The sequence below is a fragment of the Pristiophorus japonicus genome, chromosome 16 (genome assembly GCF_044704955.1).
Source record: "Pristiophorus japonicus isolate sPriJap1 chromosome 16, sPriJap1.hap1, whole genome shotgun sequence".
Classification (NCBI taxonomy): domain Eukaryota; kingdom Metazoa; phylum Chordata; class Chondrichthyes; family Pristiophoridae; genus Pristiophorus; species Pristiophorus japonicus.
In genome coordinates this window covers 89,075,659-89,095,436 of record NC_091992.1, presented here as the reverse complement: position 1 = coordinate 89,095,436, position 19,778 = coordinate 89,075,659, and the positions used below count along the sequence as shown (strand labels likewise).

General features: G+C 41.7%; 1 protein-coding gene and 1 pseudogene across 2 annotated transcripts in view; both read left to right on the top strand.

Annotated features, from left to right (window-relative positions):
- Window positions 1-2,492: 2,492 nt before the first annotated feature.
- On the top strand, window positions 2,493-2,736 carry LOC139227227 (U2 spliceosomal RNA; annotated as a pseudogene).
- A 3,358-nt stretch (window positions 2,737-6,094) lies between these two features.
- map2k4a (mitogen-activated protein kinase kinase 4a) overlaps window positions 6,095-19,778 on the top strand; it is a 152,773-nt gene continuing 139,089 nt past the window's right edge. Inside the window, exon 1 of one of the 2 annotated variants that reach the window (XM_070857545.1) lies at window positions 6,095-6,913. In XM_070857545.1, the coding sequence (XP_070713646.1) occupies window positions 6,826-6,913 (88 nt within the window). In that variant the 5' untranslated portion in view covers window positions 6,095-6,825. The remainder of the gene's footprint in view (window positions 6,914-19,778) is intronic. The other variant, XM_070857546.1, reaches the window with a different exon arrangement.

Sequence of the window (19,778 nt, the reverse complement as noted above, 5' to 3'; positions counted from 1 at the left end):
CAATTAATCATTTAATTAACTTCTTCAAACTTAAAAGCTATTTAGTATTTTGGACGGTTCATATGCTCTTGGTTTTGTCACCTGCCGGTTTCCCCCCACACAACTGTTCACCTTTGTATGACCTTTTTCAGCTATAGAGCTGGGTGGTCCAGACGAGAGGTTTCTTCACAACTGCCACCAGGACACCTTGCAATCGTCTGACATGAGGCACACTTTCAAGAGGTGAGATGGATGATGCGGTCTTTTTCGCTACCAATAAAACATTTTAATATCATGAGGTGCTCAGCTTACAATAACGCCCAGCACTATTTTTTAAAAGGCAGATCACGATGACAGGGAGCCGAGCCCCAGGACTGGGAGCATGTAGCTAAGAAATAGAAATGGAAAAAGCTGCAAGTGAACAGCAGGCTAGTCAGCTGCTGAAAGTTGGCCTACAGAACCTTAAGAGTTGTGTGAAACATTTCAATGTGAAAAGGTACAAAATAAGTAAAGCAAGATAGGCTATTGATTGGGGTGTAGCCCTTCAAACAATTCCTAGCTCTGTCCAATATTGATTGCTCTCCTGTGTACCTCCAGCATTTTCTGTTTTTATTTCAGATTTCTATCATTCACAATCTTTCTTTTTATCCCATATATTTAAACCCTATTAATTGCTGGGTCATCAGGCCACTGCATGTTGTCGGCAGATTTTAACAAACTACAACAGTATGCACTTATTGAGCATCTTTAACCTAGCAAAATGCCCCAAAGTGCTCTACAAGTGGGGGAGAAATTGAACACCAAGTGGGAATTTGGGAGGAAGGAGAGTTAAAATGACTGAAGGTGTGATTGAACAGGTAGATTTGAGGTGGCAAGATTGAGTCTTTAGGAAGAGAATTCCAACACGCTTGGGTGTGAATACTTTTTCACTGATGGTGGAGTGAAGGGAGTTGGGATTCACAGAAGGCCATAGTCAGAAACGTACAAGCTGCAATGTAGAGCTGGAGGAGGTTATGAGGTGGTGTGGAGTAAGGCAACAGTGGGATTTATAAACAAAGATCGGATTTTCAAATCGTGCCAGGGAGGGGAGTCATCAAAGGTCAACTAAGTAAAATCTATTACTGCTCTGTGTATTTTTTAAAGAAGTGTGAATATTTTCTCTCAGTTTCCTTTGTCCGTTCTGGGATGTGCACCAACTATAGCGATAGTATGGACAAAACCTGCATACAGGCCTTTGCCAATGCTGCTCTGAATCTGTACATAATCTGTGGAGATACTAAGAAATGGCCTGCAGATGATTTTAGCCTTCTCGTTCTCCATGAAACAGCAGCATGGTTTTGACTGGCAACTGTGAAGTCGAGCAATTATCAAACTTGCATCTCACCATTCTTCATTACTTTTAGTATTATGCATTTCGTCCCCACCCACCCCAGGATTTGTTTTGCAATTGTTTGTTACTTGAAGTACTCAAAGGATAGCACAAGCTGCTGAAATGCTTGAGAAACACTTTGCAAATTGTAATTTTAAAATATTTAACAAAATATCATAATCTTATTGTTTCTACTTTAATTTTCAAGTGTGTAACAGAACAACATACAAGAAAAAGATCAAGGACTTACAGGAAATGAGTAATCATAATCTGGGATCATTGCCAAATAGTAGGTAGGCTGAATGACCGAAGGACACAATCTAAGGTCAAGTCTGTCAATCTTCCAGATTTTGCTAACAATTCAATTGACCATTTTTACAGTTCAATAATTCAATTTTCTCAGGATACTGTAGTTTCTTGTAGAGTATATTTTTCTTCTACATTTTTAATTTTTTGTACTTGAACACAGTATCAGAAAACACTCGAAGTATCGTAGTGGCAATCAACAGATAGCATCTCCATGAGGCTTTTTCCTTGCAGTTAAAAATCTTGCCATAATTGGACACGTAAAAGGGCAGGACATGAGCTGCAACTGCTCACAAAGAGAAATCCTATCTCACTATGAGTGAAGAGGCTGAGCAGGAATGAGTCACCTTCCATGAGAAGGGCTGGAAAATTGAGAGGGTGAGTCACACTAGGTTGCTCTCTCACTTCTGGTTATCAATGAGCATTGGCAGAAAGTTGCTTTCCTGCTTTTTAGTTGGAAAAACATGTTTACCGACAGAAAAGCCAAAAGGGGAAAAATTGTTGAGCAATGGAAAAAAATGTAATTTTAAGTACTCCAAAAATAACTGCATATTTTCAATGTTTTGCTTTTGTAGAATAAAATCTAAAACATTGCAGTGAATATGGTATCTGCTTTCCGCCTTTAAAGAGTTAATCTAGAATGGCTAATACAAATAAATTCTAAAAGTTGTGCTATAAATATTGGGCAAATTGAAAATGATGATGAAACTACCTTGCAAAACTGTAGGATCAGCACAACATTGTATTTATTGTTGTGCTGCAATCTCATCTCACTTCCGCATTCATTTCAAGAAGCACTTGTGTTGCAACACACCACCTGATACCCACCACCCAGGAAATCGCTTCTCGGCCTTTTGGCTAAGATCAAGTGTAGTATCTGTTCTTATCAGTTTGACCAGCCACCATGACTTCCGGGTGGTTTCTCCCTGGTCAGGAAGGTATATGCTTACATTTTTGTAAACAGGAGGTGGGTGGGATGGCTTGACCCATCCACCTCCACGGAGGTGTGTGGGGGACCTGACCCATCCACCTCCATGGCACGAACCTGGTATTGCAGTACTTCCAGGAACGGTGCAGTGGCTCTAGGCCTTTTGGCTAAGAACATTGACGCAGAGTGATCCTTGACTGGTGCAGGGTGACCTCTGGCGTTTGTGACTTGACAAAGAATTGGAAACGATTGGCTACGAATTTATAATAAAAAAAAGAGACAGTCCAACCTGATAGTTGGCATGTTTGATACATTCTGATTGACAGCAAAACTAGCCAATTGGTAACTTCTCTTTTTTCTGAACTTTAACAACAGCAATATATTACAGAAGTCAAGAGATATTGCAACCATTGTAAAAGAACATGTTATGACAAGAAAGTAAAAATAAAAGGTTGATAGCTTTCTCACTACTTAAATCAGTCAGGCCAATGCTTTGGCCTATTAATATCTCTTATCTATTGAAATGAAATTTGGGTGGTGAACATTATTTTGGTGAACACAGAATTTAGCTCAAACCACAGTTAGTGTTTTTACCGTATTGTTTTGAAAATGTTTGAGTTTTTGTTCATATTTAAAATTTTTAAAAAAAGGAATCCAGGTGATAAACAAGGAGGAAATAAATACTTTATTTTCTGAATAAAAATTAATGGGATGATAATTTAGTGGAAAAAAATCACAAAACCTTTTCCAAAATGTAAGTCTTTTATTAACTTATTTAAATTAAAATGAGAAGAAAATATATTTTGTTTTATTTAGGGTGAGCAATTTGTTTACCAATTATAGCCCTTAAATTATTATTGCAGACTTTATCAGAGAAATGCTTAACGCAGTCGTTTGACATTCTTCCTCAGTCCACTGTTTTAATGCCGACTTCAAACTGTTTATTTTAGATGGTCTCACATCTGCAACAAAATATCAGACAGAGAATATCATATGAGCCTGTTTAGCATTTTTCCACTATTATTACAAGAATAATTTCTGTGCTTTAAAAAAAATCCCCTAAAAATTGATAGGGGATTTAAACCCAGGTAAAAATGGATTAGATTGTTTTATATTGTCCATGGGATGTGGGCAACATTTACAAGGGTAGTATTTATTGCCCATCCCTAGTCACCCTAAGAGCATTAAGGGGCCTAATGTAGGGCTGGAGCCATGTGTGAAGGTGGTGGTGGGTCCTTCCCTGAAGGACATTAGTGAACCAGCTGGGTTTTTAAGATACCACAGCAGCTTTCAATGTTATTTTTCTGGAGGTGGACCACAGATTACCAGATTTATTAAATTAAATTAGCAGAACTTTCCTTGTGGGATTTCAACTCACAACTTCTGGGTTGCTGGCCCAGTACCATAACTATTAGGCTACCACACTGATTAATTGAGCTGCTGTTGGAGGCTACCTCAACACAGCCAGATGGGGATACAGCTGAGACAAAGAGACTAGATAGGAAAAAGAGAGACTATATTGGAAATTCCACCTGGAATAATCATGGTGCCTAATCAGGGCACAGGAAGCATAGCATTGCAAAGAGAATAATTATTGCTTGTGTAACTTACCTTTCGATGGTGCACTGGACAGAATTCAGGTGAAGAGCTGTGGAGCTCACCAAACATGATCGCCCTATACAAAGATCCAAATCTTCTGAGAGTCCTAAACATACTGAGATTTCAGGAAATCACACAGGTTGGGAAGTCTCAATTTTTGTGTGAAAAAATTGATATTATAATAATTTAAAATCCACTATTTACTGGTGAAAGTCATCAAAACTAAAAATGAAGAATCTTAAGCATCGTCTTGTTCAAAAATATAATTATTGGTCTTATCTATTGACTGTGGTGGAACAAATCATATTTCAACTTGATGTTAATTAATCAACTTTGGCACACATTTAGATAACAAGTGAAATCATGCCAGATTTTTTTCAAGAAACCTATCTGGGAAGCAGCTGAAGAATATTTTAGCTATTGTTGCTACAAAAAGAACAAATTAAATCTTTAATAATTTGTTTTAGAATGCATTCGATGAAAATCTATGCAAATATTTTAAAATGTATTATTGAAAACATTTTTTAAAGTGTTTGTACAAGGGCCATTATTTTTTACATTATCTCCTTGGTAATAAATTTCAAGTTGTATTACATTCTGAAATATTTTTTCAGGATTCTCCTGGATAGTGAGCTCTCCATTTCAGTTGTAATTCTGTCAGCAGGAACTATGAGGAGGCCAGATGCTGTATCACAAAGAGGCAAAGGCAATTTCAGGGTCATTTATTGGAGCAGTCCTCATGTACCTTCCAACAGCTCATTTGAGAACAGATCTCCTCCCAAGCTTGTCAGTCTCTGCAAATGTAACCAGCTACTTGGATATGCATGAAAGTGGGCTATATTAACACACCTCTCTATATTCCAAGTTTTTAGTGAAATGGCTCAGCTTTGCTCCTATCCTAGATGGTGTGCTGAGATTGGAACTTACTATATGACAAAGTGTAGACAGAAGCTGAGTACTTATTACTCCACGTCACTACATGTTGATTCATCAATGTTACACTCGACAGGATAAATTTTACAAAGCCCTTGAAAAATGTCTGACTTAAAAGTAATTGTGTTATTCTACAGGATGTTTGAGCATTTGTGACCCTATTCTAATTCTCTGGAAATACCCAAGCCAGCGAATTTCCCCCATTTGTTTAAATATTTTCTTTCTCTGTTTAGGTTTTTCCAGTCAAGTGGATTGACATGCACCCAATTCCAACCCTCTTGCCAATGGCACTTTGTAGCTAGATACAGAAAGCTCTGTGAGCACCGTCAGAGATGACTGGTCAGCTTGGCTTCCATGCCAATGGAAGATGCTGTGACTCCAGTTAGCATGGCTTCAAATACGATTGAAAACTCATCATGGGATCATCTCTCACTCTGGGCTACATCAATACCTCTAGATCATCTTTGAACAACAGCACAGTACTCAAAATGACATTTGCAAAACAGTGGTAAAAGTTTGCAATCATGAGCTCCAAAATGTTCTTGCTTAATAATGGAAGTGGAAATAAATAAATTCTATCTTAAAACGAAGACTTTGGGTGTCAAGTTACAGACAGCCCCCTCAAAAAGCCAGAGGAGGTGACAAATTCAGAAATGTGTTGAGGAATAAATTCTGAGAAAATACTAAACCGCTTACAACTTAAAACACACAATTGTCAACTTCAGCCTGCAGGGGTGGCTGACTGCAGCTCAGCTGCCCACAGCAAGCTACTGTGTGCGTCACAAGCGAAAGGGCGGGGCCAGTGCTTGGCTCAAAGTTTGACGCACTCACCCGCACCCCCACTCTTGGACCGCGGTGCAACTGGGAACTGTAGTTTGTTTACAGCCGCATGCGCCCCACCAGCCACCCCGCCGAACTACAAGTCCCACAAAGGCAGATGTGCGCCTGCGCAGTGCGAAGTATCGTCCTTGCCTCGCTCCCCTCCTCCTCCTCTCTCCCTTTCCCATCTTGTTCCTTCACTCACAGATGTGACGCCAGGAGTAGACGCATTCTTAATGGGATTTTCCCGAATTTTTCTTTGATTACATCTTGCTCGGGCCGCACACAGATCTGTGTGTGGGTTTTTTTTTCTCAATCTTTCTCTCACACACACACGGAGGGACGCTCGCTCTCTGGCCGTTGGGAAAGGGGGGCAGCAGCAGCAAGCAGCAGCAGCTTTCCATGGCGCCTTTGTCAAGGCTGCAGTGGCGGCGTCTCCAGGCACTCGGGCAGTTCCTACTTTAAAAAATAATTGCTTTTTTTTCTCTCCTCCTCCCCTCACAAAAAATAATAATTGGGGTTTATAGAAACTGTGGACTTTTCGGGTGGAAACCGCTGCGCGTCGTTTCTCTCGTCTAGTATTTTGTTGCGTTAAATATCTCAATTTGTGCAAACGTACATTTTTGGAAGGGAGGTTTTAATTATATAATCAAGTCGATATTTTTTTTTAAATTGTGTGTGTGCGTGTGATAAGGTGCGTGAAGGGAAGGCAGCAGGCGGATTTTAACTGGTTTCTGTTGACGGCGCCGGCGGGGTTTGGGTCCTGTTAAGTGATTAAGAGACTTGAGTGCAAGTGTGTGTGTGTGGTTTTTTAAATATTAAAAAAAAGGAAGCGAGTGACCCGAGCGAACGAGTTGCTGCATTGCAGCCCCCTTGGAATATTATCTGTGCAATGGCGACTCCCAGCTACAGCAACAACTCCAGCAGCTCAGCTCAGCAGCAACAGAGTCAGCAGCAAAACACAACTACCTGCATGCAGGGTAAGCCATGGCACCGCACTCTTGTCTAATGTTATTTGCAACGTATCGTGTTGAGTTCCTCTTGGTTTTTTTTCTGCGCTTGGAGTGTTAACACTGCCACACGTACAGCAGCTCTAGTGTAAGGCAACCTCTCCATTGTGCATAGATGTGCAACGGTGTGGGTTCAAATTTGGCAGCTGTAATTTCACTGCATTTTAAAATTGAACTGTTGTCATTCACGAAATTAATATAAGGAGGTGTAAGCTATTTTCTGTGCCTCTAGTCTTTGCAAAATTATAGGGTGTCAATGTGTACAGTGTTTACGTTTTTTTAAACTTTATTTTAGGCTCATATTCATTTTGTATTTGCCTTTCACTGCAAGAAAATTGCATTTAAATTTATTGCACACCTCAAACATTCCAAAGTGCCTCACATAGTGAATTACTTTGAAATGTTAATGAGTGCAGAAGCCAAGTCTTCAGTTATGGCATAATGTAGTAGGGTTCGAATACAAATACTTTATACACTGCTCTATTTCCTCTGCCTGTGGTTCCAGTGGAATATATATTGTAATATTAACTCCATTACCATAGAGTATTTTAAACTGGGATAATCTCTCTTTACTTTGGCAATCATTTTTTTATAGTTTTATTTTTCTTGGCTTACTGTGGTAAGAGTAAAGTTACCTGCCCTCCTGAAATAAGGACTTTAGTTAAACAATGTTGCACTTAGTTATTACTCAGTAGTTATTTTGACCTGTTTTAGCTGATTGTTCAAGTCCACATTCTATTTTCTCTAAAATGGGTCAATACTTGAACTGTGTGGTTCCTTTTATATAAATGTAATAAAACTAATTGCATAAGCATAGTCTTTCTTGGAGAAACAGGCTAATGAACTTGGCCCATAAGATTAAAGACTAATTATGTTTTGAAGGATGACAAATTTTGTATTTTGCATTTAGCTAGAAGATAGTTGGCAAAAGAATGCACATAGCTGCAGTTAACTAATTAAATATTGTTGCCCCTTTAATTTGTAGGATTAAATATTAAATCTTTGCACGTTCATTTTTAGTGATATACAACACAGGACTTTTATATAAATTGTTAGTTGGTGAAATTGCTGCTAGTTGCAAAATTGTAGATAAAACTATATTGTATTTTTCCTGGTACTCTAAAGGTAAATGACATTAAAATATTGCTGTATTCTTTCATCCATGCCATCTTTACTATCCCCTCAGCCATATCATACTGTCTCTATTAGGATCAGCATGCTGAAAACATTGCAGTAATAAAACTTCTGGAACGTGTAGTCAATAACTAATGTCTGGTTGTGAGTGTCAAGGCAGTAATATTTAATCTTGTGCTGTTAACATTCTTGAACTGTTGAGCTTTGCTGTTGTAGTTTATGGCATCAGAACTGCTTGATTAACTTAGTGTTTTGCAATTCACTCCCAGCCAGCCATGGTTTTGGTTTACATTTTGAAGGCTGTCGTTCTCTTCCCCTTTTCTTTCTGTGAGGTCGCTCCGACCCACACCATGGTTTGAATATGTGATCAACCTTTTTCCCCAGCCTCCACTAACCATACTCCAAATAGCCAATTAGGGGTACTTGAGCACCTCAGTGGTTTACCCCATTTCTAAAAGAAGTACATACTTCTGTGTGCAGCCCCCAATGGTGACATTTGGGATAAATAAATCAGTGAATGGAGGATTGTGGCAATGGGTTGATCTACCGCATCGTACTGCTGTGAGATTTGGTATGTCTGTGTGGCATGTGACTATTGCCACTCCAGCCTTCTATTCTACAAATGTACACTTAACAATGTTTTGAATCTAAAATTGTGGCATATGAAATGTTGCTGTACATAGTATGCACAAGAATTTAGACTGCGATGTTGCAAATAAAATTTAGACGACACTTTTTTTTGCACATTGATAAAACCGTTCATCAGAGAGAAAATGTAAATGTTCCCTTCCTTTCCTTATTGAAATGAGATAAAAGTGTTGTTTATCAAGCTGTGGGTAATAGACATTTCTAAATGACATAACATTTTTTTGTTTGCTAATACATTATAAACATTTTGAGTAGTGAAGAGGTTGTATTTTTATTAGTTGTACAGTTCGTCAGTTTGTAGAAGGAAATGACTGAATGGTACACCATCCCATTTTGTTTCTGGGTAGTGTTGTAACTAAAGGGTGATTCTCATGTTTTTTCAGTGTAGAATTATTTGCATAATTGTATTATAATATACTGAATATATTCCCTAATTCTACTTTTATTACTGTATAAACGTGGATTAATTGGATCCCATCACACTTAATTCATTGTGGTTCTCAGACATCAGTTACAGAGCACACTAGCCAGTGCCATCTGTCATAATATGGATATCAGCAGAAACATTGGGCTCAATTTTGACCAGGAGTTGCTCCGTTTGCTTTGGAGCAACTTGATTTTTCTGGAGTATCTTTAAAAAAAATCCCCATTTTGCACATTCAATTTATGCCAGTGTAAGTGAATTAGGTTTTTTTTTACTCAAAAGGGTGTGTCACCAGCCACATATGCCAGTTTTGACCATTTAGGCCACTTTGGCCAGCTAATAGTTACTCCAAATCTGCTTAGGCCAGCAGATGTGGCCACTTCAGAAAACCCTTGCGGAGAGTTAAGAAATCAGCGGTAGGTATATTGGAGGCCATTTGGTCTGGGATAGGGGCAGGAAGGGAAGCGGAGAGGACCTAACACCAAGACTTACAAAGCACTAAAAGCACAAAAAGTAATAAGCATTCAAGAAGAAATAAAAAATAGAACCAAGTCCTACCTTCATCTGAAAACTCAGCTCAGGAAGGAGCACACAGGCTGCAGCAGGGGCAAAACACAAGCAGCTACTTCAACAGCGTGTCGGCTGGTGTGGGAGGGCACTCGGTCAGAGATGGGGCGGGGCGAGCAGGAGACCACTCGGCCAGGGATAGGGGCGGGATGACCGGGAGACCACTCGGCCAGGGATAGGGGTGGGAACTGCCGACATCGGAGCACACACAGGCTGCAGGAAGCAAACTCACCGGATATCAAAACACAAGTAGCTATGATTCCTTTTAAAAATGGCCGATTGCCAAATTTCAGCGCTACTGCGCATGCGCGGACATCGCCACCCGACTCCAATGCGTATGTGCAGACGTCCCAGCACTGTGTTCAGCACAGGACACTGGCTCCGCCCCCGACTTGACTGTCCATGCTGCGCGACGACCGAGGAGAGGCCGGACAGCGGCCAAAGTGAGGAGCGTTTTTTTTGGCGCACTTATCAACGGAGAAAAGCGACGCATCTCCGGTAAGTGTGCCGACAAAAGATGTGGGCCAAAATTGAGCCCAGTCCTTCAGGCTGGTAGCACTGTTGAACACACCAGGGCCAGGTTACAATGCCTCACCATGTAGAATAGGATGTCATTTAGTCTACCACAAGTTGGATTGAAGAGAATCTTTGAAGATTCAGGAAGGCCATTTATTGAGTGTAATAGCTGTTTTGTTTTGGACTTAATTTATGATTGAAGCCCAGTGTGGCTGGACCCTTGGGCATGTCCAGCGATATAATAGAGGAAGTTTTTTTGAGGCTCTTCAGCATAAATGAGTTGCTACAGGACTCTTGAGTTACGTTAGGCTGTGTGGTATGTTCAACATACTGTTTTTAGTCGGCTTTTGTGCAGTTATCAGGAGAGGTGTTATGTTCTGCAAGGTGTTTGGCATTTCAATTTACTTTGCAGCTACGTCACAGCTAACTCTTAATTTTAATCTAAATTATAACTGAGGTGAATTTGAATTCAGTTTTTAAAAAAAAAACTAAATCTGGAACAAAAAGATGGTATCAGTAAAAGTGATCATGAAGCTGTTGGATTGTCGTAAAAACCCAACTGGTCCAATAATGTCCTTTTTAGGGAAGGAAACCTGCTGTCCTTACCCGGTCTGACCTATATGTGACACTCGTCCCACGCCAACGTGGTTGACTCTGAAGTGGCCTAGCAAGCCGCTCAGTTGTATCACCCTGCTACAAACGGAGGTTTAATCTATTTGACCTCAATCTCACCAATCTACCTGTCGCAGGTTTATCTGCCCATGACAGTATTGGTAGGAGTGTCCTTGTGGAGACCAAGACTCATCTTCACTCTGAGCATGCCCTCCATCATGTGTTGTGGCACTATCACTATGCTAAATGGGGTAGATTAAGTTGTCAGCCTGGGCTCAGTCGGTGACACTCTTGCCTCTGAGTCAGAAGCTCGTGGGTTCAAGTCCCACTCCAGAGACTCGAGCACATTCATTGAGCACTGACACTTCTGTGAAGTACAGAGGGAGTGCTGTGTTTTGGATGTATTAATCCAAGGTCCTATCTGCCCCTTCTGGTGAACATAAAAGATCCCAAAAAGCGCTATGGAGCGTCTTGAGGTCATGAAAGGCACTATTTAGCTGCTAGTTATTTCTTTCTAACTGGTCGAGCAGCTCAAAACTGGGCATCCATGAGGAGCTGTGGGCCATCAACAGAATTGTATTCCACCACAGTCTGCAGTCTCATGGCCTAGCAAAACCCTCGCTCCTCTTTCACTATCAAGCCAGATGACCAAGATAAACCCCAATCAACATCCTGGGTGTTAAATGAGGAGTGTAGAGGAGCATGTCACAAGTGTACTCAAAATGAAGTGCCAACCTGGTGAAGCTACAACATAAGACTACATGTATGCTAAGCAGCATACTGTAGACCGAGATAAGCAATCCGACATCCAATGGACCAGGACAAAGCTCTGCAGTACTGCCACACTCAATCGCGGACAACAGTGGTCAATTAGCGGTAGCTGGCGGCTCCACAAACATCCCACCCTCACTGATGGTGCAGCCAAGTGCAAAAGACAAGGCTGAAGAGTTCGCACCCATCTTCAGCGAGAAGTACCAAGTGGATGATCCAGCTCGGCCTCCTGAGATCCCCACCATCACAGATGCCAGTCTAAAGCCAATTTGATTCACTCCACATGAGAAATGGCTGAATCCTGACAACATCCCAGCTGCAGTGCTGAAGATCTGGGTTCCAGAACTAGCCCTGCCTCTGGCCAAGCTGTTTCAATATATCTGCAACACCGGCATCTACCTGGTAATGTAGGAAATTGTCATGGTACGTCCTGTCCACAAAAAGCAGGACAAATCCAACCCGGCCAATTGCTGTCCTATACTGTCAATCATCAGCAAAGTGATGGGATGTGTCGTTGACAGTGCTATCAAGCGACACTTATTCATCAATAACCTGCTCGTTGATGCCCAGTTTGGGTTCTGCCAGGACCATGTGGCTCCAGAACTCATTACAGCTTTAGTCCAAACATGGCATTGAATTCTAGTGGTGAGGGTGACTGCCTTTGACATGAAAGACAGCATTTGACCAAGGAGCCCCAGTAAAACTGAAGTCAGTGGGAATTGGGGGGAAAACTCTCCAGTGGCTGGAGTCATACTTAGAGCAAAGGAAGATAGCTGTAGTTATTGGAAGCCATTCATCTCAGCCCCAGGACATCGTTGCAGGAGTTCCTCAGGACAGCATCCTAGGCCCAACTATCTTCAATGACCACCTTTCCATCATGCTGTTGTTTGCTGATAATTGCAGTGCTCTGCACAATTTGCAATTCCTCAGGTAATGAAGCAGTCCATGCCTGGCTGCAGCAAGACCTGGACAGCATCCAGGCTTGGCAAATGGCAAGTAACATTCACACCATGCAAGTGCCAGGCAATGACTACCTCCAACAAGAGAGAATCCAGCCACCTTTCTGTGACATTGTGGCACTACCTTCGCCGCATCCCCCACCATCGATATCCTGGGCATCACCATTGACAAGAAATTCAACTGGATCAGCCATATAAATGTTGTGGATACTAGAACAGATTAGTGAGTGGCTCACCTCCTGACTCCTCAAAGCCTCTCCACCATCTGCAAGTCACAAGTCAGGAGTGTGATGGAATACTGTCCACTTGCCTGGATGGGTGCAATGGCAACAACACAGAGCTCAATACCAAAGCAGCCTGCTTGGTCGGCAGCCTATCCACCTTCAATATCCACTCCACCATCTGCACACAGTGGCTGCAGTGTGTACAATCTACAGGATGCACTGCAGCAACTCACCAAGGCTTTTTCGGCAGCATCTCATATCCGTGACCTCCACTATCTAGAAGGGCAGCTGATGCATGGGAACATCTACCATCTCCAAGCTCCCCTCCAAGCCGCACACTATCCTGACTTGGACATACGCTGTTCCTTCATTGTGGTTGGGTCAAAATCCTGGATCTCTCTACGGAACGCACTGGGAACACCTTCTCAGTCTTAACAGTTCAAGAATGCTCACCACCACCTTTCGAGGACCACCAGGGGTGGGCAATACATGCTGCCGTTGCTAGTGACACCCATATCCCAAGAATTAATTAATTAAAAAAAAATTGCTTTTAAGTTAAGCCGATATTCAATTACCAGATCGTAAGAATGTTTGTCTTAGAACTGCAATAGCAGCTTATCTGTGTTTCTGTAAAGAAGCTGTTAAATTGAAAACTGACAGCGCTATGAATTAGTAAGATGAGCTTGTACAGATTAAACTTCCCTTATCCGGGTCTCCCTTATCCGGCACCACCCTTGTCCGGCACCATTCCTGGCCGCTCCGCCATGAACAAATTGAAGTCCTTCCTTGCTGCCGCACTCCCAGCCCCAAGCCAGCCAGTCCCGATATCTATCCCCTTGCTCAGTACCTGTACCATCCCAATTTAATGTGACCTCCCCTTTTCCGGCACAGGCCAGGTCCAGAGGGTGCCGGATAAGAGAGGTTCAACCTGTATCAGTTTTCTTACAGATATATTCTGTCTCGTGGCAAAGGTAGATCTGTAGATGAAATATTAGGACTTTTATGTCCACTGTAATGAAGTATTTAGTTGGTTGATATACAAACGTTGTGAAAAAGTTATGCAGCAACTGAAAAATAGTTGTATTCTTTCATGACTTATTTGCACCTAGTGTTAGTCTGCAATGGAGCTTAGTAATTTTCAGTGTGTGTTTACAGCAGTGTCTGATGCATTGTGATCAAATACATTATATATCGCTTAACTACGAAAGTATTGAAAGACCTGTTTGATGCATAATATTGCATTTGTCTAGTTTATTTTGTATGTCATTGTGCCTCAATCATGCAATTTACTGATATACAATGGTGAAGGAGCACTTGATGAGAAACGTTATATAAAGATGTACTCTGTCAACTTATTTTCCTCCAATTGGACATTAATTTTTTTCTAATGCGGTGCGGTAGTGTAGTGATTGTTACTGGACTAGTAATCAAGAGGCCGGGACTGATAATTCAGAACGTCAATACAAATCCCACCATGGAGAATTTGAATTCCTTTTTTAAAAATCTGGTATCAGTAAAAGTGGCCAGGAAGCTGTTGGATAGCTCTCCGATCCTAACTAGTTCCCTAATGTCCTTCAGGGAAGGAAACCTGTGGTCTGGCCTATATGTGTGGTTGAGACTGAAGTGGCCTGATGTGCAGTTTGTGTTGTATCAAACTGCTCAAAGATGGCTCACCATCACCTTTTCAGGGAAACTAGGGATGGTGAATAAATACTGGCATTGCCATCAACACCCACATCCTGAGTGAATTTAAACCTTTTTTTTTACGTTTTGATATTCAGCAAGAGTATCACCCAAAACCTTTCTCCCCGGTCATATATTTCACAATCTTGTTCCAGCAAAAAAAATGTAGTTATGACAATTCTTTACTCGCTCACGTTATACCTCTAAATAAAATTTAGCAATAACAGAGTTTGGCTCCATCAGTTTCCCTCACTTCACTTCCACAAACCATGTGACTTGCATGCTGGGCCTCTGAACACCCTGTACTCTGTGTACACCCTCCCTCTTGCCTCTTTTTTTCCCCCCAGCCCCCAAACATGCTTCTTCATTGCCACATTTGTCTTCCAAATGTTTGGCGGTCCGATGTAAACAAACAATGTGCTTGCACACGAGCCCGACTCTGATGCAAAAGACTACCAATTCCCTGGAGCCACCATGCAGCTGGGGTTCCAATACAGGCACAAAGGAACATCTCCTGCCTTCATTGCATGTGTAGAAGTGCTACTCTGATAAATAAACTCGTAAGCTGTACTAGGGAAAAGGAGAGATGTGTTTGAAGTAGAGAAGATGGGGAAGGTATCAATGGTTTTGTGGATGGAAGGAGAAAGTCAGATTTGGGGACCAATTTGAGAGGGGGCAGAGAGAAAGTAGGACAAGACCCTATTTTGGATGTGGGGAGGAGAGTGAGAATAACTTTTTGCTGGAGGGCTATCTCTGGCTCTACTGAGTGGGGGGGTGGTGGCTGTTATTGGGACTTAAAGAGCTTGTGTTATAAAATTGTGTATTCTCTGACTTCCCATGAGCAACGTTAATGGAAATCTAGTACTCCTAATGAGCAGTTTTAATTCTTTCAAGTGAGGTACACAACTGTAATCTGATCTTGGGTTTCTATTCCTCTCAGGCCCTGAAATTATGCTGCACGATAGTGTACAAATGCTTAATGTATTTGTCTAAAATTTCCCTTTCCACTACTTTAGAAGTGTCGACCCATTTGTTTAAACGTTGATTATACCCTATGCTGAAATGAGAGGAATTTCAGACAAATGTGTTATGCATTCATATACTAGTGTAATTTTGATGCCTTTATAATCTAACAGCACCAAGATTGAATTACAGCTTTGTAATTCCCAGCTATTCTATATGTAAAGTTAGCTCATGTGTATGTCTCCATTAAGATTATTTTTAATTCCAAAGTGCCTTGTTTAGTTATCAGTCATATCATCAAAATCCAGTATGCTGTCAGGTTACACTCTCCAAATCTGACATAAATGTTTTATCATACTAGTTAAATTATTCTGTCAAATATTGGCAGTATTATACGAGCTGGATTATTTCATTGTTATTTGCAAGACATCTCGTCATTCACTCGCAAATAGCTACTGTTTGATCTGGAATGTCATGAGGCAAATCTGTTCACGAGGCCAATTCTTGCCACTTTCTTGTATATCTCACCATTTACATTCCATACCCCATTACACCCCCACTTCCCTTTGCGTCCACCCCTGGAAAAAAACTGTCCAAGTTACAGCTGTATTTTTAAACACCCAAATGTCTAGTCTTTGACTTTCCATTCGCCACAATATTTATGCAGCTGTGGACCCCCCTATCCCCTCACCTTTGATTTCCTTGCCCCAGTAAAATCTTTGTATTCTCATATCCTGGTCATTCCCCTTGGTATGGCCCCCATCTCGCTCCCTCAAGTCCAAGAGGTGCAGGCATGAGTGCACCTGGCACACAACTGGTTTAGCTATCCATTGCCAGATCTGGCTAGTCTACATCAAACACTATCGGGCCTCCCTCCTGGAGAGTGAAGATAATCTTTGTCTTTTTTTTTCTCCAATACCAACCATCTCCTTAAACCTCTCTCCCCTGCCCTCCTCCATCGTCCCCTCCAACTTCAAGTGCCAAAGAGCTCATGGACGACTTTGTCACTTAAGATTGAACGCATCTATTAGGCGGCCTCTGCAGCTTCCCTCTTCCCTTGCCAACCAAGCCAAACCTCCCCTTCGGCTCATCCCTGCTCTTATGCTGACCCCACATCCTTTTCTAGTTTCTCTCCTGGCTCCCATGTGCATTCCAATCTCATTTTAATCCATGGGGCGCGTTTCCTGCTCCCTTGATCCCCATTCTCATTTTCCTCCTGGCCACTATGCTAGCTGACATTGTAAATGGTTACACCTCCTCGGGTACTAAACCTCTCCCTTTCAAAACTCCTGTTATCAACCTTGGCTCTTTATATTAAAAAAAAATGCCGCTCAACCTCTGACCTCCCATTCATTTCCAGTTCTTGAACTTGTCACTATCCTGAATCCATGCTCATTTTTCCTGGAACCCCATATTTGAATTACTCTCTGATTTCCATGCCTGATTCAGCACTGAAATTGTCCCAATCAAAGTCTCAAATGTTTCCCCCCATGACCACTCCGCAGGCTGGGGAGTGAAGATAATCTGTCATTTTTTTTTCTCCAGACTCCACTGTTCTGATGCTCTCCTGGCTGGCCTAGCATCCTCCACGCATCCTTCAGCATACCCAAAACTGCTGCCTGTATTCTATTTCGCACCAAGTTCTAATCACTTATTGCCCTTCTTGCTGACCTATGTTGGCTTCCGATCCTTCAATTTAAAATTCTCCGCTTTATAAATCCTTTCATGGCCTCACCCTGATGTAACTCTGTAACCTCCTGCAACCCGATGGACCTCTCTGTTCCTCCAATTCTCGGCTTGTGCATCCATCCTTCCTTTGCCCCACCATTGGCCGTGCTTTCAGCCATCTCGGCCAAAGCTCTGGAATTCCCTCCCTAAATCTTTTCACCTCTCTCTTCTTTACGACCCTCCTTAAAACCCACTTCTTCGACCAAGCTTTTGCTCACTGCTAATATATCCTTCTTTGACGTCACTGGCCATTTTTGTCAGATTATACATCTGTAAAGCACCTTGAGACATTGAAGGTGCTATATCAATGCAAGTTCAAGAACTGCTTGAAGGGGAAATCCTAATTATTCGCATTAAACAACATTAACATCATTATTAAGATTAATTGCGAAAGCAAATTTAAAGTCACTGCCACCATTTTTTATGTATTTGTATTCTGAATAGTTCTGTCTGTCATTCCCTCCTCCCCCATCCCACCTTTTATAGTTTTGGACTTACAACTATTTTAACAAATTTAATAATACTGAATTCATTTTTCTGTAATAAATAAGGATGTAATGTAATAAGGACGTCTCTTGGAGTCATCTGATTATTTTGCTGTTTATAAAGATGAATTTTTGAGCCATGCAGATCATTAATTCCCATGTTTGATTTTTAATCTGATTAGTTCACTGATCTCATTAGTTAGGGAGAGGAATATTGGCCATTCTTGATTGCAAAAGCATAGCCTTGTGCTGGAAGGGTACTATGCATCTAAGCAAATTCAGGGGCTGGAACTAAATTGTCGCTTACCACATGTCAATGGTGTGTGGTACCTCAAAGCAGGAAAATGATAGTAAAAGTTGTAAAAGTTATAATCCATGTCAAGGATGTGGGAATTAGAGTGGACACAAGGTTCAACTAAGCCTAAATAAATTATATATCCTGCTGAGGCATGCAACAGTGTTTAGAGTTGCATTGGGTAGTTACAGAATTATCAAAGAATATTCAAAAGATTTTAAAGTCATCACTTTCACTTCTGAAATGTTGCCTGCACAAGTGGTGCAATACGGAGTTTTACTTTTTGTTATCTTTTTAAACTTATTGTTTGGAAAGCAGCTGAATTTCCTCCCTTCATTTTAATATTCTATTGTCTTTGTTTGACTTTGTACTCCATCCATCTTGTGGAGATTACTAATTTTTAGAAACATAGAAACATAGAAAATAGGTGCAGGAGTAGGCCATTCGGCCCTTCGAGCCTGCATCGCCATTCAATAAGATCATGGCTGATCATTCCCTCAGTACCCCTTTCATGCTTTCTCTCCATTCCCCTTGATCTCCTTAGCCGTAAGGGCCATATCTAACTCCCTCTTGAATATATCCAATGAACTGGCATCAACAACTCTTTGCGGCAGGGAGTTCCATAGGTTAAGAAATCTGAAGAAGTTTCTCCTCATCTCTGTTCTAAATAGCCTACCCCTTATCCTCAGACTATGTCCCATGGTTTTGGACTTCCCCCAACATCGGAAACATTCTTCCCGCATCTAACCTGTCCAGTCCCGTCAGAATCTTAGACGTTTCTATGAGATCCCATCTCATCCTTCTAAACACCAGTGAATAAAGGCCCAGTCGATCCAGTCTCTCCTCATAAGACAGCCCAGCCATCCCTGGAATCAGTCTGGTTGAACCTTCGCTGCACGCCCTCAATAGCAAGAACGTCCTTCCTCAGATTAGGAGACCAAAACTGAACACACTATTCCAGGTGAGGCCTCACCAAGGACCTGTACAACTGCAGTAAGACCTCTCTGCTCCTATACTCAAATCCCCTAGTTATGAAGGCCAACATACCATTTGCCGCCTTCACTGCCTGCTGTACCTGCATGCCCACTTTCAGTGACTGATGAACCATGACACCCAGGTCTCGTTGACCTCCCCTTTTCCTAATCTGCCGCCATCCAGATAATCTGCCTTCATGTTTTTGCCCCCAAAATGGATAACCTCACATTTATCCACATTATACTGCATCTGCCATGCATTTGCCCACTCACCTAACCTGTCCAAGTCACCCTGCAGCCTCTTCACGTCCTCCTCACAGCTCACACCGCCACCTAGTTTAGTGTCATCCGCAAACTTGGAGATATTACACTCAATTCCTTCATTTAAATTGTTAATGTATATTGTAAAGAGCTGAGGTCCCAGCACTGAGCCCTGCGCACTCCACTAGTCACTGCCTGCCATTCGAAAAAGGACCCGTTTATCCCAACTCTCTGCTTCCTGTCTGCCAACCAGTTCTCTATCCACGTCAGTACATTACCACCAATACCATGCGCTTTGATTTTGCACACCAATCTCTTGTGCGGGACCTTGTCAAAAGCCTTTTGAAAGTCCAAATACACCACATCCACTGGTTCTCCCTTGTCCACTCTGCTGCTTGTTACATCCTCAAAAAATTCCAGAAGATTCGTCAAGCATGATTTCCCTTTCATAAATCCGTGCTGACTTGGTCCAATCCTGTCACTGCTTTCCAAATGCGCTGCTATTTCTTCCTTAATGATTGATTCCAACACTTTCCCCACTACTGATGTCAGGCTAACGGGTCTATAGTTACCTGTTTTCTCTCCCTCTTT